This window comes from Diabrotica undecimpunctata, chromosome 5 (assembly GCF_040954645.1).
Source record: "Diabrotica undecimpunctata isolate CICGRU chromosome 5, icDiaUnde3, whole genome shotgun sequence".
In the NCBI taxonomy this organism is placed as follows: domain Eukaryota; kingdom Metazoa; phylum Arthropoda; class Insecta; order Coleoptera; family Chrysomelidae; genus Diabrotica; species Diabrotica undecimpunctata.
This window is the reverse complement of record NC_092807.1, coordinates 134,419,667-134,444,375: the sequence shown is the minus strand read 5'-3', so window position 1 is coordinate 134,444,375 and position 24,709 is coordinate 134,419,667. Positions and strand designations below refer to the sequence as shown.

Below are 24,709 nucleotides of genomic sequence, written 5' to 3'. Positions count from 1 at the left end.
TGTATAGAATAAAGGTAGTGGCATAAAATGCCTCCAGCAGTCATTGTATCTTACATCGCCATTCTTTTATCAACTAAAAAGTTACCGCAAGATTTGAAAGACGTATTGAAAGGTTCTGTGAAAATAATTAACCATGTGAAGAGCTGTCCGCTTCAAGCACGCTTTTTAAAGCTCATCGCTGAAGATATGAGTACGGATCACTTCAATACTTTGTTCCACACAGAGGTTTGGTGGCTATCGAGGGGAACAATTTTAGGGAGACTATTTGAACTAAAAGATCCACTGATTATCACATTTACAGAGAAGTCTTTCATCCAAGAATTAAAAGATGTCAATTGGCTGCTAAAATTTGGATACCCTTCAGACATAAATAAAATCGCCACTTCGCTTCAAGCAAAGGAGGAGCACAAATAGATAAAATCAAAGCCTTGCGTAAAAAAATTATATTTTTCAAAGCATGTGTTGAAAACAGGAACCTCACAAATTTCTCTCGATTACAGGAATTTGTTATAACAAATGAAATCAATCCTCGAACGAACTTTGGAATTGAAATTGAAATTGTTATTGCTCATTTGCAAGATTTAGAAGAAAGTATTTTAAACTATTTTCCTGACATTGACTCAGATGAGTTATATAGCTGGACGATTGGACGATGGACCGTACGATCCAAAAAATAAACCTGTTGGAATGACAAATGAATCAGCGAAGATAGCAGTTTAAAACTCAAATATCATGAAGGAAGCAAGAAGAGTTCTGGATGCAGATATATTCAGAAAATAATGTTGCTGGCAAGGTTGCAGTGAAAAAACTTGTGTTTCACATCGACTTATCTCTTTGAGTTTTCCTTCTCCGCATATGATTACAATAAAAACAAAAACAGAAGCATCAAGGGATTTGAGGGTCAAACTTACAAAGATTCTCATAATTATAAAGGATATAATGAAAACATCATCGAAACAGTTTCATTCATCACATTAAGTAAGGATATTTAAATATCAAATGTACTTTATTTATTGATCTGAAATAAAGTTTATATTGAAATCAAATGAGCCTCAGAATTGTATTTTTTTTTCATTTTTTGTCGTTTCCCAAATCGATTCAAGGGTTGGTGTGCCTCGAAATAGTTTTAGCCCTACAAGGGTACCGCAACCAAAAAAGTTTGAGAACCACTGGTCTACTGTTCCATTTATTTTTATTTTTTTTTAATCAATCTAACAAAACAGATCTCTTGTAATTTTTCTGTTAACTTGATCGTTTCCGAATTATAAACACTGAAAAAAAACACAAAATTATCTTAAAGTAAGTCTCAAACAAATATTATTTTTGAATGCACTGACTTAAATTCAGGTTTAAACTTTGTTCTATCATTTCCCGATAAGTATTTTGGGTTTATTGTATTTTAAAACATTGCTTTTTAATCGTCAATGAAGCGCTGATGACAGGACGGGTGCTCGGGCTGCGGCGTGAATAAGAAAGAGAAACAAGATTCACAATTAAAAATCAATATTTTAAAATAAAATAAGCTCACATCTTTTATTAGCAATCGATAGAAAAAGGCTTGAACTTAAATTTAGGCGCTTGATGGTTTCAAAAATATTATTTTTACTTGTGTATTTGAGCTTTGAAAATCGTGATTTTGCGATTTTTTTAAATTATTATAACTCAAAAACGATCAATTTCAGAACAAACTTACAACAGACATTTTTTGTTTATAATGAGCCGAAAACGGACCGAAAAAAATTGATTGTTACAGTTGGTTTAAAAAAAAATTTAACAATTTTTCGGCTGGGCGACCTTTTAAACCTTATTTTGGGATATCTCGTAAAAGTGATTATGCAAAAAATTCTCATGGGAATATTTTTCCAATGGGCCTGCGTAGCGCAAGCGGTAGGATGCTTGCCTCGCAAGCCGGTGGTCCTGAGTTCGAATCCTACCGCCGGCAAGAACATCTAGACATTTTAAAAATGTCTATAGGCCCCAGGTCGACTCAGCCTGAATAAAAATGAGTACCTTGGGTAAAACCAGGGGTAATAATAGACGGTTGAAGCGTAGCACTGGCCATGTTACCTTCCTTGTATACCGTAGGCCCTAGATATAGCAGACTACCCTGCTATACTCCCAAAGCCGCGACAGCGGTATAAAACGGGAGACTATTATATAATATTTTTCCAAACTAACCCGAACTTTTTGCCTTGTCATTATGAAGAAAGATGAAGGTATAGGGAGAACCGGATGTGTACCTACAATCGACGGAGACATAACAATATTTATTGATAAATAGATTAGATAAACATTTGATTTTAAAAGAGAAAATACAGATTAAAAATAAAACAGTTACTAAGTTGAAAAACCGAAAAATTATATAATTGATGAGATTAAACATACCATTGCAGGAGATATACAGTAAACACTTTTAAATCCGAATGCTTTAAACTTTTTTGGAACTCACAGTAATAAAGATTTTCAATTTTAATTTAAAAGAAAATTACGTTTAACACTTCTCACCAACTGTTATTGTTTTACTCTTATTTACCGAAACATGCATGTTATTTGTTGGTTCTGATTAGAGATGCACCTCACATAAGTGAGTGTTACATTTAAAACATATTTACAACCTAATGAATGATTAAAAATTATTATGTATATTAAACACAAATTTTTAATAGATTATTGAAATATTGACCTTTGAAGGTTAATGTCTTTAAAGATATATCAGTACTTGTTATTGTGCAATATTTAAATCAATAATTTTAATTTTAGTTTTATTAAATTGTGCAAACATTTTTCGAAAGATTTTTACTGTTGCGCGACGGTATTTGGGTTTTTCTATATTTCATAAAAGTAATACCTCATTTTAATACATTATTTTAAATTACAGGGTGTTTCAAAAAAAGGTAACCCCGTCTCTAGGGTAGGTTGAAAACTAAAAAATAATTGGGGTTTGCTTTGTAAAAAATTTTTGTAACGCCTCCGTTTTCAAGATACAGGGCGTTGAAGAAAAAAAAAATTTACGCATTTTTTACGATTTTGCCGAAACTACTGGCAACATTGTAATAAAATTTTATACGAATATGTTTTGGAAGCTGATACATCCCATGAATTTGTTTTTATATCTAATTCTCATAGAGGGCGCTAGTTACACGGATCGTACTAAGTATAAGTCAATATAACTTTTTTAAGAGTATAATGTATAATTATTAATCAAAATTTTAAGTAAACTTAAACATCGTTCAATTTTACACGGAAAAGGTACTCTTGGTAAAACTCGATACAGTGTACCGTTTTCGGAATATTTTGATTTGAAAATTATGAAGTAAAAATTGATGCTGGTATAAAATAGTTAGTAATTAAACAAAACTCACAAGAAGAAAATTAAATTAATGACTAAGAACATAAAATAAAATTCAATTACAGTAAGTGTTCAAAATGCCCTCCGTTTTCGCGAATACACAAGTCTATTCTTTTTTCTAAAGATTCCATTAACCTTCTAAACGGTAGGGGATCAGCTATGATGTCATTAAATTGACGTTGAATTCTTTCTTCCAATTCTTGGCGTGAATTTACCTCTGTAGCATAGACTTTTTCTTTAATATACGACCAAACTGCGTAGTCCAAAGGGTTAAAATCGCATGACCGAGGAGGCCAATGAATCGGAGCTTCTGCACCTCTACCAATCCATCAATTCGGAAAATGATTACTCAACCAATTACGACACCTTCTGTCAAAGTGTGGTGGAGCTCCATCGTGCATAAAAAATAAAGATCTTCGCTCATTTAGTGTTAAATCTTCTAATATCTCGAATAAGGAATTGTTTAAAAAATCAAGATACATACCACCATTTAAATTTCCAGGTAGAATATGATAACCTATTAATTTGTTACCTAAAGTTGCTGCCCAAACATTAACTTTAAATGAGTGTTGGTAATGTGATACCCTTTTGACTCGTGGATTCTCATCACACCAGTAGTGTGTATTATGGGAGTTAAACATACCTTGTCGCGTAAAGGTGGCCCTAAATAAAGAATGCATTTTAAAAAATTTGGATTGTGGGCTGTCCATTGTTGCAATGTTTCACAAAAATCCACTCTAACCGGTAGATCATCTGGCAAGAGCTCTTGGACTTGTCTGTAATGATAAGAATGTAATTGCTGTTCTTTCAGTATCCGCCAAGTACTTGAAGAAGAAGTATTTGTTTGTCTTGCTATATTCCTTACGCTAACTGTTGGATCTTGATCAAGTAAATTTAAAATATTATTTTCTTTATTAATTGTTCTTGTTGTTCTTGGTCTACCAGAATTTATTTTATTTGGTCTCACATTCCCAGTTTCTCGACAACGTCGTTCAACAGCTCTAAATGTTTTTTTACTTGGTAAGTTTCTTCTAGGAAACTTTTCTGCATAACGTGTCACAGCTACACTAGAACATCCTAAACATTCGCCTAAGGTTAATAACATGTCAGTGTATTCAACATTTGAGTACATTTTGATTTGATTTTACAAATAACAAGGTTTCAAAACTCTAATTATTGTTGATATATCGTCATAACAATCAATAAATGTCAGATTCCCATGGCACACTAGGAGAAAATAGAGGTATACCTATTAGAACTTTATCATTACTACCAGCATCAATTATTACTTCATAATTTTCAAATCAAAATATTCCGAAAACGGTACACAGTATCGAGTTTTACCAAGAGTACCTTTTTCGTGTAAAATTAAATGATGTTTAAGTTTACTTGAAATTTTGATTAATAATTATACTCTTAAAAAGTTATATTGACTAATACTTAGTACGATCCGTGTAACTAGCGCCCTCTATGAGAATCAGATATAAAAACAAATTCATGGGATGTATCAGCTTCCAAAACATATTCGTATAAAATTTCATTACAATGTTGCTAGTAGTTTCGGCAAAATCGTAAAAAATGCGTAAAATTTTTTTTCTTCAACGCCCTGTATCTTCTAAACGGATGGCGTTACAAAAATTTTTTACTAAGCAAACCCCAATTATTTTTCAGTTTTTTACCTACCCTAGAGACGGGGTTACCATTTTTTGAAATACCCTATGTGATTAAATGTTGTTAAATGGGAATTAGATTATGTTTTAATATGAAAACGGTTTCGAAATCTTCAAACCTCGGAAACTAATTCGGTTGTTGTAACACATCCGATCTCCGATTCAAAAAAACTTACTGTCCGTTTTAATAAGAATCAAATACAACGTTCATTTTTGTAAGAGATTAGCTGTCCAAAAAATTAACGAGAAAATAAAGATAACTATTCTGCCCTCATAAGCTAAAAGGCCCAACTCCAACATTTTTGTAAATGTCTTTTATGGGCATTTATGAATCGGCATATAAAAATACACCTATAAATATCGTTAGAAAGCTTTATATCATCAAAATGACGAGTTATTGTGAAATATATATTGGCCCTAAACCCAGTTTGGTGTCATTTTTGTTAAAAGAAAGCCCTATGTAGCGAAAAAAACTAAAATTACCCCAAATCTACAAACATTTGTATTAAGGGCCTTTTTTCTTCAAATTACGCCTATGAATACGGACTTAAGGCCGTCTTCTGTGAAATACCTCGAAATAGTTTTTGGAGTTAGGGTATTCTTTCATCAAATGTTATGGCGTGACTGGCTGTTTTGACGTGGCTTTTGCCAGTTTAATTGTCATTAATTGTTTGACGCTGACGAGTATTACTTCTTTCGTTTGTGGATTTAATTTTGTTTAGTTGTAATTTTAAGATCCCGTTTTCCCAAGAAGATATAATATCCATTTTATTTTTCGCATTATTTAATCAGGTAAGTTCATTCATATTATGTATTTAAAGATTCAGTTATCAGTAAAGTTGTACCTACGTTAAATATAATATTCTAGGTTCTTGAATCTAATTTTGATTGACCAACATTGTTGCTTAACTAATATTACCAATTCTGACACAGTTTAAAAGTTGCTTGCTCAAAAATTAAAAACATGATATATATAGTAAACACTGAAAATGAAACTTCTAAAATTACAGTTAAAAAAGAGTAGGAAAAAGTAACTATAAAAAAAATTTATTAATAGAACGTTACACAAACACTAGGATATTTTAACAGAAAATAAAGTTGCGTTTATATTTCTCAGTTAAAAAAATTTTATATTTGTTTTGAGCTAGTCAGTTCATCTTTTGCATAAGATCTAACGATTTTTTATGTATTTTAGGTGGGCGGTTTAATAAGAATATTGACACTCTAAAACGTTGAAGCAATGATACCTAGACGTAATTTATCAAGAGAAGCTTTAATGTTATCGATGTTGTCTAAACAAAATCAACAAATCAATGAAGTTCTCAATAAGACTTAATCCAACTTAAAAAAAGATCCGCAACCAATGGCAGATGATAGTGCAACTTCCTTAACAACTATAAAAGCTCAATTTGAAACCGAAATAATACCTGCTTATCCACTGATTGAAGAAGATATTGACTCCTTAAATTTTCTGTAACCAGCGAAACTTTTAAATAATCCAGATCAGAATTCTTCAAAATGTAACGAAGAAAAAGAAAATACGTTAATTTACACAACACTTAAGGTATTTACTCCATCTCAAAATGTTTCAGTTTGCAGTGAAGTAGAAACTTTAAATAACACTGTTATACCAGAAGAAAACAACAGTTCATTGACACAATATTAGAAGTTTTTAATTCATTAAATTTAAACCAAAATTTTCAAGGTGAAAATGATCCAGTACAAAGAGAAATAGAAACTGTAAACAATAGTGTAATTCATAATGAACACCCTCATGAAAAAGAACAGCAGTTAGATTTAGAACAAAAACCAGATAGAGAAATTGAAGAACTTGGTATTACAAAAAGTGAAACTAAAAGGATACGGAAGAAAACAAGTACAACTTTAAAAGACAAAGTACGAAACACAATAAAGAAGTTAAAAGAAGATCATCCCACGCGCGATCCATGTGGTGATAAATGTCTCTACACATGTATAAAATTTTCGGAACAGTGGCAACAGCAATGTCACGCCGAATATTGGGACAAAAATTTCACCGAAAGACGAGACTCTATCGTCTTATGCGCCACTGCGCTCCCGGTAAAAAGATATCAAGGTATATCGCAAACCAAACACAATTCATTTCATATTTTTTAATGACCAAAAAGACGAAAGAGTCAAGGTATGTAAAACATTTTTTCTAACGACTCTTGAATTTTCTAAAGGAAATAACTCAGTTGTTTATGATACCCTAACATCTGGTAACAAAAATACAATGACAGGTAGGGCGTCAGGTGTAACCGACAAAAGGGGAAAGCGTTCTAATCATAAGAAAATTGACAGATTACATTACATTACAGAAGATAACGTGCACCAAATCGCTGATACCTCGTTGATAGATCGTTGGAGAGAAAGGAACAAGAAGAAAGGCGACCCGAAGGGAGGCAGGCTGCTAGGAGCAAGCAAGAAAATAAGGCAGAATGAGAAGGGACGAGATTGAACATGAACAGGGAGGAACAGAGAGAGAAGAATTCAGTCAGTTTCAGGAGAAAGTGTTAGAATGCATGAGAATTGTGCCTAATTGAGAGATCGGTGCATCTCAATTCGGGCGATCCGGCCGGAAATTCACCGCTGAGGAGGGTGTTTTTTAGCAGGGTAGTTCTCTGGCATTGACGCCAATGGTGTCCGAACAACCCCTACGTGCGGTCTTGGATATCGTCGTGGACACGCTGGAGGAATCCTGCATAACCGAGGCTGGAAGGCGGTTCTGTTCACCTTCTAGGACACAAAAAAACCCTCCGGCGGCGCGCTATCGATCCTGTGTGCCGCATTTGTACTAATTTCAAGTTTTCGTAAAGTATTATTAGTTACATCCGCTTGTCCGTACCGCTATTCTCAAATGAGGATATTAGGCTACTTACGACGCACATACCGCGTCGGTATATGATTTATTTAAATGTCAGTGAGACGCTGAGGTTATAGTTGTAGAATTTACGGCATTTTTACAAAGTATTAATTGTAAACAATAATTCTGTGTATATAAATTCTAAAAAATATTTGACGTCCCCAGAGTTACAAGAGTTGGCTGATAATTTGTCAGATGTCGAGGATATAGTGGACTTTAGCGATTAAGTGAAATAAGAAATTATACAACAGCGTCTTAGAACTATCCGAAGCGCCTACAGACGAAGCGAAGTCTTATCGTCCTATATGCCTGACCTCCTTTCTCCTAAAAACAATGAAGAAACTAGTAGATTACTACATAAGAAGCGAAACATTAGCGAGGAAACCACTTTACAAACATCAGTTTGCCTACCAGACTGGCAAATCCACTAAAAATGCTCTGAATTCGCTAGTCGAAAGAATTGAAAAGACAATAGTGGCAAAAGAAATAGCTCTTTGCGCTTTCATTGACATAGAGGGAGCATTCGATAATACCTCTTTTGAATCCATAAAAAGAGCACTAGTAAAGAGGAGCATTGAAGTCTCACTAATACAATGGATTCAGTCAATGCTAAAAACTAGAATCATCACTGCTAGTATTGGAGGAGAATCTGTGACTGTGACAGCGGTAAAGGGGTGCCCTCAAGGGGGAGTATTATCGCCTCTGCTGTGGTCTTTGGTTGTGGATGACCTTCTCACTAAGTTGCATGATTCTGGTTTTATAACCCAAGGTTACGCAGATGACCTAGTTGTTACAATTAGAGGCAAGCATGACCAGACTATATCTAGTCTCATTCAAACTGCTCTTAACGAAATTAAAAGTTGGTGCTCGAAAGAGGGCTTAAATGTCAACCCCAGTAAAACGACTTTGATACCTTTCACAAGGCGACGTAAATATAATTTACAGGCTCCAACTATGAATGGCACCACATTAGACTATTCCAAGGAAGTAAAATATCTGGGGGTAACCCTAGATCAAAAACTCACCTGGAATAGTCATATTGAAAAAATTTTATCCAGAGCTTTGGTGGCAAGTTGGACCTGCCGCAAGACGTTTGGAAAAACTTGGGGCCTACAACCGAAAATGACTCTCTGGTCATATAAAACAATAATTAGGCCCATGGTCACATACGCATCATTCGTATGGTGCCCAAAAACACAAAAAACAACAGCTAACGCCAAGCTTCAAAAAGTGCAGCGGCTAGCTTGTCTGGGAATCACAGGGGCAATGTCAACATGTCCCACTGCAGCTCTAGAGGCGATGCTGAACCTTCCTCCCTTGCAGTTCTGCATAAGGAGGGAGGCAGTAACTACCGCCTTAAAACTGCGACAGACACAAATAATGAAACCTGGAGATCTAGTTGGCCACCTGAAAATCTTAGAAGAAATTCCATTGGATTCTAAGGACATGCCGACAGATGTTATGCCAGTCAAATTCGACTTTGAAACACCCTTTGAAGTGGTCATAAAAAACCACCAAATGGGTGGAGAAATTGAACCAAAAGTGGAAGAAGGTTCACTCGTATGGTATACGGATGGATCTAAGATAGATGAAAGGGCAGGAGTGGGAGTTACTGGGCCCAATTTCAGGCTATCTAAATCTTTTGGAAACGCCCTAACTATATTCCAGGCAGAAATACATGCTATAGACATAAGTGCCCAAGAATGTCTCAACCGAGACACCCGTAGGGCAAGAGTCCTTATTTTATCAGACAGCCAAGCCGCCTTAAAGGCTCTAAAGTCATTTACATGTGAGTCGAAGTTGGTTTGGGACTGTAAACAATCTCTCAAGAAGCTGGCGGAACGCAACAATGTAACTGTGATGTGGGTGCCAGGTCACAAGGGAATTGCAGGAAATGAGGAAGCTGACAGCCTCGCAAAAGAAGGAGCTAATACCCCATTCCAGGGTCCGGAACCCTTCTGTGGACTATCGAAAAGCCACATTAGAGAGGAACTCCGTACCTGGGAACTCAATCAACTAAGATCATATTGGTCTAACACATCAGGACAAAGGCAAGCAAAAAGGCTCATAAAAGTGTCGCCTACTGCAACAAACCGCCTTCTCGAAATGAGTAAAAAAGATATCAAAATGGTCACTCGCCTTCTCACTGGTCACTGCCCTCTGAGATATCATCTCAAGAAGATGGGCAAATCAGATAGTGAGAACTGTCGTTTCTGTCACAATGAAAAAGAAACGGCAGAACATATACTATGCAACTGCGTAGCACTGTTCTGCAAAAGACTAAAATTCCTAGGAGAGGTCAGTCTGGCGTCCTCTGACATAGGAAACAAGTCACCTAGGAAGCTAATCAACTTCATCAGAAGTATTGGCATTCTAGAGTTTAACTAGATTAAGGTATGCACAAAAGATCTCTATAGGTCGAAGTGCGGTGAGGCCGCATGGCCTTAACGACCTCACATAATCTAATCTAATCTAATCTAGAACTATCCGGTGACCAAGATTTTCTAAATCCGGGAGTTTAATTTTATTTATTCTACATTGCCCAATATAACGAAAATGTATGTAAAGATTTTGTATGCAAGGGGCATAACACTAACCAGACTACCACCTGCCAAATTGTATACTTAGTCAAGTGGAGGAAGAGAAATATTAGGAAAAAATATTCTTTTTTTGTTTTTATTGTGTTTTATTATTAATGTAAAATAATATTTAATTTTTATACTTTTTTTAAATAGAGGATTTCTGCTAAAGATCACATCTTGGGCACAGGATTTATAGTAAACAAGAGAGTAAAGCATACTATAAGAGATTTCAGAGCCATTAGTCCAAGAATGTGCATTTTAAGAGTTAAAGGTCGTTTCTTTAACTACAGTCTAATTAATGCGCATGCCCCGACAGAAGAAAAAGAAGAGGAAATTAAAGAAGAGTCTTATGACGAATTAGAGTCCGCACATCAGTTATGCCCAAAAAATGATATAAAAATAATCTATGGAGACCTAAACGCTAAAGTTGGAAAAGAACAGCAATTCCAACCCACAATAGGTAGGCACAGTCTCCATGAGCAATCAACTGACAATGGCAATAGGTTAATAAACCTAGCAAGATCACTTAACATGGTGATTGCCAGCACGTACTTCGCTCGCAAAGATATACACAAAGGTACCTGGAAATCCCCGGATGGACTTACAGTAAATATGATAGATCATGTTATTGTAGACTCGAGACACCAATCGAATATAATAAACGTCCGCACCAGAAGAGGGGCAAATGCGGATTCTGATCACTACCTGGTCGAAAGTAGGGTAAGGGCTAGAATTTCAAACATCAAAAAGGAAAGAGGCTCTAAACATGAACGATACAAGGTAGAAAGACTCAAAGAAACAAACAAAAATAAAGAGTATAAAGAAAAGATAAAAAACAAAATAGAAAACAGAATAACACATGAAAACCTAAATAAAGAGTGGGAAGAATGCAGAGACATCATAAAAGAGGCAGCTAAAGAAGTACTAGGCATAAAAGGTAGAGAAAGAAAAACAATAACGAATGACTGGTTTGACGAAGAATGTCAAATCATCACAGACAAAAAAAACAGAGCATATTTACTGATGCAACAGCGGCACAAAACCCGACAAGCAGAGGAAGAATATAAACGACTACGCAAAGAAGAAAAGAAAACTCACCGAAGAAAAAAGAGAGAATATATGAACAAAGAACTTTAAGAACTACAAGAACTAAGTAAATCAACAGAGACAAGAAAATTTTATCAGAGACTAAACAAAAGCAGAAAATACTTCAAACCGAGAACAACGATGTGTAGAGATAAGGAAGGTAATATATTGACAGAACAGCAAGAGATACTAAGTAGATGGACAGAACATTTTACGGAAAAGTTTGAAGGACATCGGAGAGAGACGACCTCATACCATTAGACCAAGCAGACAACAGAGAAAAGACTCCACCAACAATAGCCGAGATTAGAGCAGCAGTAGAAAAATTAAAGAACAATAAAGCACCGGGATCGGACCAAATAGCATCGGAGTTACTAAAGGACGGAGGAGACGCACTACAAAAAACAATACATGAATTGATAACAAAGATATGGTCGAATAAACAGCTACCAACGGAGTGGAATAGCGGTATTATTGTACCATTACATAAAAAAGGAAATCAGTTAGAATGTGGAAACTACCGTGGAATCACGCTGCTGAATGCAGCATACAAAATAATGTCCAATGTCATTTATGAAAGACTTAGACCACACGCTGAAAAAATAGTTGGCAAATACCAAAGTGGCTTCTGTAGACAGATCCTCGAAAAAACAAGTGAATATAACATCGACACACATCATCTCTTCATAGACTTTGAAAGCGCATATGACAATATAAACCGAGAGTTCTTAATAAAAGCAATGAAAGAATTTAATATACCATCACAACTAATAGAACTTATAAAAGAATCTCTAAAAGTAGAAAGTAGAATCCGGATACAAAATGAATTAACGGAAATATAGATGTGAAAAAGGGACTACGCCAGGGAGACGCTCTATCATGCATATTGTTCAACATCGTACTCGAGAAAATACTGAGGGACACAACAGTCAATACACGAGGAACAATCATTATTAAAAGCGTGCAAATACTAGTATTTGCAGATGATGTTGACATAATTGCAAGATCAAGAAGAGAAATGATAGAGGCATACAACCAAATAGAACGAGCTGCACAAAATAGTGGTCTTAAAATCAATCAGACCAAAACAAAATATATGCAGGTAAGTAAAAACGCAGAAATAAGGCAGCCACAAAATATAACAATAGGAGAATACAACATAGAGGGGGTAAAAAACTTTATATACTTGGGATCCCTAGTCACGTCTGATAATAACGTTACGGAGGAACTGAAGAGGCGAATATTTATTGCAAATAAATGTTACCATGGCTTAATTAGACACCTAAGATCAGATAACGTCGCAAGAAAGACAAAATGCCAAATATATAAAACCCTAATAAGACAGGTACTCACATATGGCTCAGAAACCTGGACACTCACTAAAAGAAAGGAAACGTTGTTAGCCACCTTCGAAAGAAAAATCTTGCGACACATATATAAGGGCACAAAAGAAAACGGAATATGGCGAAGACGATACAACTCTGAACTATACAAAATATACCAGGATCCGGATATTATAACATTCATTAAAATAGGACGGCTACGTTGGATAGGACATGTAGAAAGAATAGAAGAAGGCGAAATACCAAACAAAATATTCAAACAGATGCCAGTAGGAAAAAGAACAAGAGGAAGACCGAAACTGAGATACTTAGAACAAATATAAAATGATATAACAACCTTAAAAATAAAAAACTGGAGAAAAAAAGCACGAAACAGATCAGAATGGAGAAGAATCCTGGAACAGGCCAAGACCCAAAAAGGGTTGTCGAGTCAGTGATGATGATGATGATGAAAAAAAAACAAAGTTTTTTAAATTATTGGAAAAATGGTACATCTGAAACCAACGCAAATAATATGTAAAAATTGTCTATATTGTCTATATTAAAAACCCCTAGTTATAAAACAAATTTCCTAATATTTCTACTCCTACTAGCTCCGTCGATTTGCCACGCGTTGTATAAAACTTTTGCCTTTAATAAATCTGTTAACAGGATGAGAATATAAATTTTTTGTTGAAATTTTGTACTGTTACAAACAACCCTCAGCAAATTTAATAACCTGATGAAATGTCAATACATTTAAGTCAAAGATTATAAACAAACGGAAATTGAAAACAAAAGAAACGCGTATAGTAATTCCTGATAAAAGCGTTTTTATGTAGGTACCTACTTAATTAACATTTTTGGAATACGTAGGTTTATTGAATCAATATTAATATAATCAATTTAGGATATTTTTAGATCTAGATTATACTTAAAAAATGTGTTAAAAAAGACTAAAATAAACTGTTATTATATATTACTGCATTTTTGTTCTATAATCGAATGTTTAATATAGCTTTGCACTTCAACAAAAAATATAGTTAGAAAGTAGCGTCAACAAGAACTTGAGCTAGGAGTTCAAGTTGTAAGATTTCAAACGTTTGAGTAAAAACTTTTCACGTGGTTCTGAATCTGTTGATGTGGAATTAACACGGATATTTTTTAAGTGGAATTAAATCATAATCAATTGTAATAAAATTCAATGACTCCACAATTTTTATTTAGCAATTTTTAAGACATGGAATTTTTATTACAATTAATTGTGGTTTCATCACATATTTAAAAAATATCTGTGTATAATCTTTTTATTTTCATCCAATTTAAGTTTTTGTTATTATCTAATCTAATAAAATACTAAGACAATACGTCACACGGAATTGCAGTTTCTCCTGGACGAGTCCTAGCGCCACCTAGGAAAGAAATTCTAAACTACCAACTGACATTTAAATCCGTTATCTTATATATTTAAGAAACGCAAAAAACACACAAGTATTGTTTATTAGAAAGTATTAAATTAATTCAACTTTTTTGTTATATAATATTTTGGAATGTTTGCCTTTGGTTTTTTGTTAATTTTTAGCTATTGCACTATGACAAGGAAACAGAACAAGAGGAAGGCCCCGTAAAAGATGGATAGACGACGTAGAGAGGGATCTTAAAACCATGAACATCAGGCAGTGGCGAAGGAAAGTATCCGACAGGGCAGAATGGAAGAACATTGTTAAGCAGGCCAAGACTCACAAAGGGTTGTAGCGCCATTAGAAGAAAAAGAAGAAGACAATGACATAGATATTATTTAATTCTATTTCAGTACGAAGTTTGTGGGGTACCTATCTAGTAAATTATAAAATATTAAAATTTTTAAAAAGAACTGTTTATAGAGATTGGGCGTGAAATCTCAACACAAAAACCCAGACCCAATAAAAACTTTTATTCCTTGTGCAGACTGTCCACGATCTTAAATAGACGAAACAAATCGTATAATCCAAAATAAAAATTATGAACATTCCATTTCTCTTTGCAATTCTGATTTTAATTTTAGCTCTAGGTTAACACCATCTTTATAAAGGTCACAAAATTGATTTTGATAGCTCCAGAACCATAGGCTCCATACGTTTCTATAAAAAATATCCGAGAAGCCATACAGATTGGGAAACAGCCGAATTGTCTCAATAACATAGATGACTGGCTCCGGTTATCTTTGATATAAAAACCTCTCCTAAAGAAAACATCGTTTGTCCACCTACCAATCCAAATTTTGCGGTTAAAAATCTTCGCACCAATCCCCACCCAAACGCCACGTCAGGTAATCACTTCATCTTAAAAAGTATAAATGAATCGTTCGTTTTATTGGCATAAGAGATAAAATCGCGGATTCATGAAGCATGAAAATCACGGACACTAACCTATTAACATTTGTTTAGGTTTAATTTATACCTTTAGGGCACCAGTACCTACCCCTTATGTCAAAATTTTTAAAAAGAGAATCAATATTCCTCTATCGATTCATAAAATGGCATAAGGGATAAAATCGTGGAACCAAACAAATTTTTTGTAATAAGGAAAATTCGATTTTCAGAAAAACGCACCCTGGTTCAACTCTAAATTTCATTTTTTTTTTCCTGCTTATCTCATATGACATTTTCAGTACACAAAAAGGCATCAAAGATAAAATCGCGGATAAACTTCGTATTGAAATTCGACGGTCTAATACGATATCCTACTATTGTTGGAACCTTCAGCAAGATTGTCTTGTAAAACCCCAGGTATGATTTCTTAAAAAAATTTGAATATATTCTTTACAAGTTTCTCATTACTGGTGTTACAACAATGTGCCAATAGATCAGTAATTTGCTAATGAGAATATACGAAACCCTCTATTCCACTGACCCTTTTAGCCAAGAAACGGCTGACTGCGGAGCAGTACTACTCCAACAGCTCCAAGTTAAGCCAAACAAGAGAAGTGAATTGAGACCCTGGAAAAAATTGACCTAACACATAGTAGCAAAATAGCATGGAACCTTGTAAAAAAACTTAGCGGTGATACAAAAGAACATAAACCACCTTGCAAGGTTACAGCAAACCAAGTCGCTGCTTAACTCCTTATGAATGGAAGAACTACGAACCGATATAAGGGCCCAAACACTAGAAGAAGATTGGATTCGGAGACAAATAACCTAGGTACTCCTTTTACACTAAAAAAAACTCCACGACGGTATGAACAGGTTAAAAAACGGGAAAATTGCAGGTGTGGATGATATATGCAGTAAACAAATAAAACATCGAGGCCAAGGAGCACAAAACTGGATCTTGCAATTTTATAACACGTGCTGCAAAACCTGCGAAATTACAAAATCATCTAAATCTAAAGTAATAGCCATGTTAAAACCAGGAAAAGACCCAGACAACCCCAGTAGCTACAGACCTATCTTGCTGTTGTGTCCCTTTTTCAAACTATACGCGAGACTCATACTAGCCAGAATAGAAACAATATAGACAAGTTCCTCATCCCACAACAAAAAGGATTCTAACCCGGCAAATCTTGCACGGGTCAAGTCCTCGCACTAACAGAACACATTTAAGAGGGTATAAAAAGCTAACGGGAAGTAAATGGGGCGCACGTCCTGGCGTCTTAAGAACAACGGCACAAGTACTGTATTTTTCAACTGCTGAATATGCGTGCCCCGTTTGGGGCAGATCTGTCCACACCAAACAAGTTGATACTGCGCTAAATGAGACATGCAGGATAGTAGCCGGGTGCATGAAACCAACATCACTCTTAAATCTATATAAAGCAGTGGGTTTTGCCTAACCCTCAACACGCAGAGGCGTTGCAGAGCACATACAGAAAATTAAAAAGATCGCGGACGAGCGGCATGCCCTATACAAAGCTCGAACACCACTAAAGCGACTAAAATCTAGGAAAAGCTTCTTTGGAACAGTGCAGGATGAACCGCCTGAGTATTTTCCTCTTCCCCAGGTTCAATGGACCGGCCAGTCCCTAGACTTTAAAACGTGGAAAACTATGAATAGGATTAGAACGGGGGTCGCTCCAGTAAAATCAAACATGGCAAAATGGGGAAAAATTTACCAAGATGATGTGAACTGTGACTGTGGAGAAACACAGAATATGGAACATCTTGGACAACACATGGAGAAACTGTCCTCATCGATGTACCCTCGAAGATTTGTGGCTCGCCAACAAAGATGGAACCAACGTAGCCCGATACTGGGCCGAAATTTTAAAGTAAAGTAATTTGCCCTATATTTTGGTGTAAAAGCCAATTAAAGCCATCCTCTTTTACAATGAGTCATTACAGAAGTAGCTGAGTCTAAATTTTAAAACAATATTTGAAAAAAACATTAGATCCATTTATTTTTATTAATAAATATTTAAAAATGTACTATCTTACGAAAATAAAGTAAACTTACCTTAAGGATTCAATTGACAGACGCTACAGCTTAACGTACTCTTACAACAGAAATGGCCAAAAGGTTATTGATAATGAAGTGTAACAATTGATTTAATGGGGTAAACAATGAAAAGCTTTTGAATTAATTTACACCACTCTTATTCGCTTGACTGCAAATCAGGCTAGTATGTGATTAAATAACCTCTGGAAACTTACGCAGTAGATAGGGTCTTGAAAGGTCAGCAGCAAAGAATAGTTTATATATTTAATGAGGATACTCGCAATTATGGCAGATAAGAAACTGAGTTGTTTATTGGCAATTGAATAAAATCTGTGACTTATTTTTACATATTTAATCTAACATATACGTGATATAAATAAATAATTTCATTAGTTATAGAAGTTAAATATTGTTATGAATTGTGAAAGGAAACCTTAATGAAATTTAGCGGGAAGAGGAAGTCATCTATATATTTTTTATAGTGCATTACCTATTCACATTATGAATAGAGCTTTCCTATTCGTCTCCATTAGCCTCCTATTTTCCGTTTGTCTATTTCACATTGGATCTGCAATCTATCAAGATCATCAGTCCATATCTTATGTGGTCAAGCTCTTAATCTTTTTAGAATATATGGGCTCTATTATCCAATTTTTTTTTCAACAGTACTCGGTTTTATTTTTACTTTATAATGGTTTCTTTAAGTACTCTTTTTTCTAGTTTTCTAGAGTTACATGATGTCTTCCTCCTTCTTCTTTATTTTAGATTTCATGAAAACTGGGTGTTTTATTAGCGTACACCTAAAATATTTCACGAGAAGTACCAGGGTTATGTATATATATATATATATATATATATATATATATATATATATATATATATATATATATATATATATATATATATATTGTGATATAAGGTTGAATACTCGAATAAATGAACTTTAATAAAATGAAAGGCAGATATCGAGCACAGTTTATTAAATAAACCTTGCCTAAGTACTTAAGCTGCTAGAACATCTTGAGTGGCATCTGAAATAAGCCAAGAAACGTTTTTTCAACTGAAGAAAATGAATTAACTTCGATAAAAAAACTCGAAGTTGATGGTAAATTGTATATATATATATATATATATATATATATATATATATATATATATATATATATATATATGAAAATTACTGAATTCTCGGGAAGAACCGCGTTGAGAATTTAAAACTCATTGTTTCGGCACCCATTTTGGAGCTATTATCAAGAGTGATCGTGTTCTATATTGCAAGAACTGTCTCTCGGCACTGAGGTCTCAATCTGCCTATCCCTCAGTGTCGAGTGACAACCGGTCTTACCCTGTGTGGCTGCTTTTATACTCGCTGTATGCGCGGGAACGGTATGCGCTGACGTGGTCTGAACTGACGTGGCCTGAGCGGTGTGGGCGGGAGGTCGCTGAAACAGGGGTCGCGATGTTGCCGGCAATCGTTTCGCGTCATCGCGCGTGTTCAAGCTGTTAGGCCGTTTTTCGATTTCGATAGCTTCACGAATGATTCTCGCTTTTAATGAGCGGATGGGAGCGATGGTTTTTGCTTTTTCGAAATCTATTTTGTGGCCTGTCTGAATATGATGTTGGGCTAGGGCTGAAGTGGTATCGGAATGTTTGACTAATAGAGAATGTTCGTAAATACGGTTATGGATTCGTCGGTTTGTCTGTCCTACGTATGTACGTGGGCAACTGGAACAAGGTATCTCGTAGACACCATGGTCTTAATTGGGGATTTGGTCTTTTACGGATCTGACGAGATTGGACAATTTGGAGTGAGTGGTGAAGATGGTTTTGATATTAAGAGGGATAAGAGTTCTACTGATCTTGTCAGTGACACCTTTAATGAAAGGTAGAAAGATTTTGGGTTGATCCGGCGGCAAGGTTTCTTTTTTGGATGGAATGGTGTTTAGAAGTTTTTGAATGCTTCTATTGATTTGGGTTTTGTGGTAGCCGTTTTGTAGGAGTGTTTGTCTTATTGAATTGATTTCGGATGACCTGTGATTGTTGTCGCTAAGTCTTATGGAACGGGAAATAAGAGTGTTGATGACTGAATTAAGTTGGGCGGGGTGATGATGTGACTGGGCATTGAGATAGCGGTTTGTATGAGTGGGTTTCCGGTACACGGAATAGGAAAAACTGTGAGGTGGATTTTTCTGAATAAGAACATCAAGGAATGGCAAAGACGCTTCAGACTCAACTTCCATCGTGAATTGAATGCTGGGATGTATTCCATTCAGGTGGGAGAGGAAGAGATCTAATGTGTCTTTACCATGGGGCAAAATGACAAAGGTATCATCAACGTACCGTAACCAGCAGGTGGGTTTGAGATTTGACGAGGACAAGGCTACTGTTTCGAAATGTTCCATGTATATATCTGCTATTACGGGAGAGAGGGGCGATCCCATTGGGGCACCTTTGATTTGACGATAGAAATGATTTTGGAACGTGAAATATGTATTAGACATGCAGTGTTTTGACATGCAAAAAAACACTAAGGAATGTTTTACTAAGAATGTTTCACTAAAGTGAAACATTCTTAGAAATGACATAAAACTCAATTATCACGAAAAAAGCAGGTCAAATATAATATTTTAGTCCGATATCCAGGATTATAGGATTACTCAAAATAATAAAAGATATTCTAAGATAGATAAATAAAATTAGACTTAGTCACAATCAATTTAATTTTACTACCAAAACGATCGGTTTCGCTTTCTAAACCTTGCAATGCATAAAATTGGTTTAGCAGACAAAGTGAAAACCCACGAATTGGTAAGAGATAATCTATTGAATTGTAATAAATTAGAAATAAACAAAATACTACTTACATGTCGGTACAAGAATTTTTAGATAATTATTCGTGATACATAGTTCAAACTATCCTGTATTGCTGATAATGGGTGATCTTCGGTTAATCTTGTAACTATCTGACAATTAACGAGGAAGTTCTTGATGGGAGAGATGTTAACAAATGAAATAGGAGTAAGGTATATGTGATTGTTTGTTAAATGAAAGTGATATTTTATATTATTTAAATTATTAAAGTTATTTATATTTATTCAAGAGATATATTTTAGAAATGTGAGTTAATTTATTGAAATTTTTTACAGTAAAAAGACAGTTATATGACAATGAATGAAATTAGTTATACTATTTTGTGGGTGTGCAATTTCTTTGTGAATTTTGATTTTGTGTATAAGTTTTTTTTTTGTCTTCTACTTTTATTTGATCTTGTATAAAAGCATTTTTCATTAACAAGTTAAGCGAGTAGTAGTTTTTAAAGATGCTATGATTTCGTTCTATAAAAATTTTCATATGACACTTCATGTTGCACGAACGTGGTCCAATTACGAGTTCTTTAGCATTTTTTCGTTTTCCTTCTTCCGTGACCTATTCTTCTCCTCTCTCTCTGGCTATCTTTGTTTTATATCTTGCTTATTTCTTATTCTCTTTCTGGAATGTTGATGCGCTTTGCCTTCTGGTTCATCATTGTCTCGATTCTTAGTGTTGGACAATAAATTGACTTTTTTCACTCAAATCATCATTATTCTCGTCTAGAACAATAAAAAATATATTACAAATAAGTTTGCGGCAAAACAGCCTAAGCCACATTTGTTTATAAATGGATATTTAAGGATTAGTTTGCTTGTTTTATATTTAAATATTTTTTACCATACCAAATGCTTAATGCTTAATGGGCAGATTGTTGTACTAAATGGAGTTAATAAAAAAATATTTAAATATTAATATTGTTACTGTCTTGCCTGAAGACTCGATATTTGAAGAACTGGGATTATAATCGCTATCTATATCGCTGAAATTGGATCCGAAAGGCTCCGATGCATCACTACATATGTTTACATCCGCCATCTTTTTGTTGGTTAAGCAGTTTTGCCGCAAGCTTCCTATGACATTTTGTTAGTGCGAAAACCAGCTTATAGATGGGGACACCATACCAACAAAAATTAAGTTTAGGCTGATTCTGCACACGATTTTTACAGAAATTATAAGCACATATTAGCCTAATCCAGTAAAAGAAATTTTTGTGGTTAGGCACTTTTGTCTCTGAGGCACTCAAATAAAACTAGTCCTGAGAAAAGCTAAGACTACCAAATCTCCAGGCGAATATTGTGTAGTTACTGATGCAATCAAAATCGGAGACACTTAAGAAAATAAAAAAACTTTTTAACATATGCCTTTTGGAATGCTGAGGTAATTCTAAAGGAGATCCCCATGAATTAAAAAACTACAGACCTATAAGTCTTCTTAGTCACCTATAGCAGTACAAACTCCTTACAAGAATAGTAACGGATCCTTTTGAGAAAAAATTTAATTTCTACCAACCAACAGAGCAAGCGGGATTTCGTACCGGATTTGAAACAAATTATCACCTATATAGCATTAAAACGGTAGTATAAAAGACTATCAAATACAATCTACAACTCGTTCTGACTTTTGTAGATTTCCAAAAAGCCTTTGACACTTTAGAATTTTACAAAATCCTGGAAGCACTACAAGCATGCCGCATTGCTACCGATATACAAGGTTAATTTACAATACATACAAGAACGCAACTATGTCGGTGAAACTACATAAAAAAACTGATCATATCCCAATCGGCAAAGGAGTCCAACAGGGTGATACCTTGTCGCCTAAACTGTTTATCGCAGTACTAGAACATGCTTGTAAAAAACTTAACTGGAAAGAGAAAGGCCTGAACATTGACGGTAGTAGATTTAATTGACAAATTTGAAATTCGCAGACGACATAGTTTTGTTCTCGGACAAACTCAAGGAGATATGTACAATGCTACATGAACTTCATTTAATGTGTGCCAGTGGGGGTCTTAAAATAAACATCTCCAAAACAAAATTCATGACAAACCTAGTCATCATCATCATCCAGCCTCAAGAGTCCACTGCTAAACATAGGCCTCTTCCTCATGTTTCCAACCCCGTCTATCTTGCGCCGCTCTCATCCAGTTTTTATTGAGTCTTCTTAAATCGTCAGTCCATCTTGTAGGTGGTCGACCGACGCTTCTCTTGTCTTCCCTTGGCCTCCATTCCAATAACCTCTTTGTCCATCGCCCATCTGTCATTCTGGCTATGTGTCCTGCCCATCTCCATTTTAGTCTGGCTATCTTCTCGATGATGTCAGTCACTCCGGTTCTTCTCCTGATGTCTTCGTTGGTTATTCTGTCTCGCAGAGTTATTCCTAACATGGACCGCTCCATTCTTCTCTGCGTGACTCTTAGTTTGGTAGCTGCTGCTTTTGTTAAGGTAAGTGTTTCTGCTCCGTACGTCAAGACTGGGAGGACGCACTGATCAAATACCTTTCTCTTTAGGCATGTGGGCAGCTCACTTTTAAAAGTTTCTCTCAGTTTTCCAAATGCTGCCCACCCAAGGCCGATTCTTCTCTTCAGTTCATAAGTCTGGTTATCCCTGGCAATCATAATTTTATGTCCCAGGTATTTATATCTATCTACGAGTTCTATTTCTTTTCCACCAATACTGATGTTCTGGTTGGGTACCAAATTGGTCATGATTTTTGTTTTCGAGATATTTATATTTAAACCTACACTTTCTGTAGCCACAACGAGTTCCTGTACCATCTCTCTTGCCATACCTAGATCTTCAGCTATTATAAGTATATCATCGGCGAAACGTAAGTTGTTTAGATATTCTCCATCTATTTTTATTCCCTTTGTCATCCAATCCAAATTCTTAAAAGCATGTTCTAGCACCGTATTAAAAAGTTTAGGTGACATTGACATCCTTGTCTAACCCCCCGTTCTATTTTTATGCGATTACTGTTAGTATGTAATCTGACAGTGGTTGTTGCCTGCAGGTATATTTTGTATAATAATTTAGTATATCTATAATCTAGCATGCATTCTTTAAGCGCCTGTAATATTTTGCTTAGCTCAACTGTGTCAGAGGCTTTGTGAAAATCGATAAATATTAGAACTAGAGGTTTATTGTATTCCACTGCTTTCTCTATTAGGGTTTTTATACTTTGTAGATGGTCATTTGTTCCGTAAATTTTTCGGAATCCTGCCTGTTCCCTTGGTTGATAAGTCTCTAATTTTCTTTCCATTCTCTTAACTAGTATTCGCGTAAACAACTTATATATATGGCTGAGGAGGCTAATCGGTCTGTAATTCTCTAAATTTGCTTTATCTCCTGCTTTGTGTAATAGAATCATAGTAGCGTTGTTCCAGTCTGTTGGAATATTGGCGCTGTGAAGGCAGATATTGAAAAGTTGTTTAATTTTTTCAAGTAATACATCCCCTCCAATTTTTAGTGCTTCTGATACTATTCCATCTTCACCCGGGGTTCGATTATTTTTCATTTTCTTCAGGGCTTCTTTGATTTCTGATTTTGTTATATCGGGCATTAAATCTGATCCTTGGTTTAATACCCCAGTTTTTAGTGTAATTGGAGGTTCCGTATTGTTATCTTTTTTTCTTGATCTATATAACTCTGTGTAGAACTCTTCGACTATTCTTAATATTTCATCTCTGTTCGTTGTTTCTTCTCCAGTGCTGTTTCTCAGTTTGTTAATTTCTATTTTTCCCTTTTGTACGCTCCTCTTCAAAACTTTCATGTTCTTATTTTGCTCTATTGCCTGTTTTGTTTTTTCTATATTGTAGTTTCTTATGTCTTTTCTTATTGCCTTTGTGATCGTCTTATTTATTTGATTTATCGCTTCTTTGCTTGTAGTGTTATCTCCTTTCATTTGTCGCCTTAGTTCTATAAGGGTTTTCGTGGGTTGACTCAGTTTTTCATCTTTTTTGCTTGTCGGACAATATTTAGTTTGAGCCTGTTGTATTGTGTTGACTATTTGTTTGTTCAATATATTGATGTCTGCTGTTGTGGTATCTTTCAATGAATTACCAATGTATTTTTCGAACTCCTGAATGTTAGTTGGTTTTGTCCATTTCTTTGGTTGTTTCTTATTTATCATTTTAAGTCTTTCTTTTTCGGTTGATATCGTTATTTTAGTTCTTACTAACCTATGATCACTGCTTGTACTGAACTGGTTTAGCACATTTACGTCTTTAAATAATTCTTTTTTGTTTGTTAAGAAATAGTCGATTTCGTTCCTTGTTTTTCCATCAGGACTTTCCCATGTCCATCTTCTGTGTTTTTTCTTTTTAAAGAAGCTGTTCATTTGATAAAGATTGTTTTCCAAAAGGAAAGTCAGTAGTTGTTTGCCTCTATCATTTCTGCCTTCGCTTCCAAAATTTCCCAATATTATTTCAGAGGGGTCTTCCTTAGTACCTATTTTGGCGTTGAAATCACCACCTATTATTAAGAAGTGGCCAGGATTTTCCTTGATTGCACAAGATATTTGGTCGTAGA

The 24,709-nt window shown here is 35.1% G+C and overlaps 2 protein-coding genes across 3 annotated transcripts in view; one reads left to right on the top strand and one right to left on the bottom strand.

Annotated features, from left to right (window-relative positions):
• LOC140441816 (mitochondrial basic amino acids transporter) overlaps positions 1-17,524 on the bottom strand; it is a 39,653-nt gene extending 22,129 nt beyond the window's left edge. Inside the window, exon 1 of one of the 2 annotated variants that reach the window (XM_072532747.1) lies at positions 17,328-17,524. The gene's annotated coding sequence lies outside the window, so the exon portion shown is untranslated. Of the gene's footprint in view, positions 1-2,385; positions 2,627-17,327 lie in introns of those variants that run through there. The other variant, XM_072532746.1, reaches the window with a different exon arrangement.
• LOC140442482 (zinc finger BED domain-containing protein 5-like) lies at positions 28-414 on the top strand. Its single transcript, XM_072533549.1, has one exon. It carries the CDS (start codon positions 28-30, stop codon positions 412-414), a length of 387 nt encoding a protein of 128 aa, XP_072389650.1.
• Positions 17,525-24,709: the final 7,185 nt, after the last annotated feature.

Excerpts from the sequence above, each read along its gene's own strand:
- LOC140442482 (XM_072533549.1), top strand. The coding sequence starts at position 28 with ATGCCTCCAGCAGTCATTGTATCTTACATCGCCATTCTTTTATCAACT.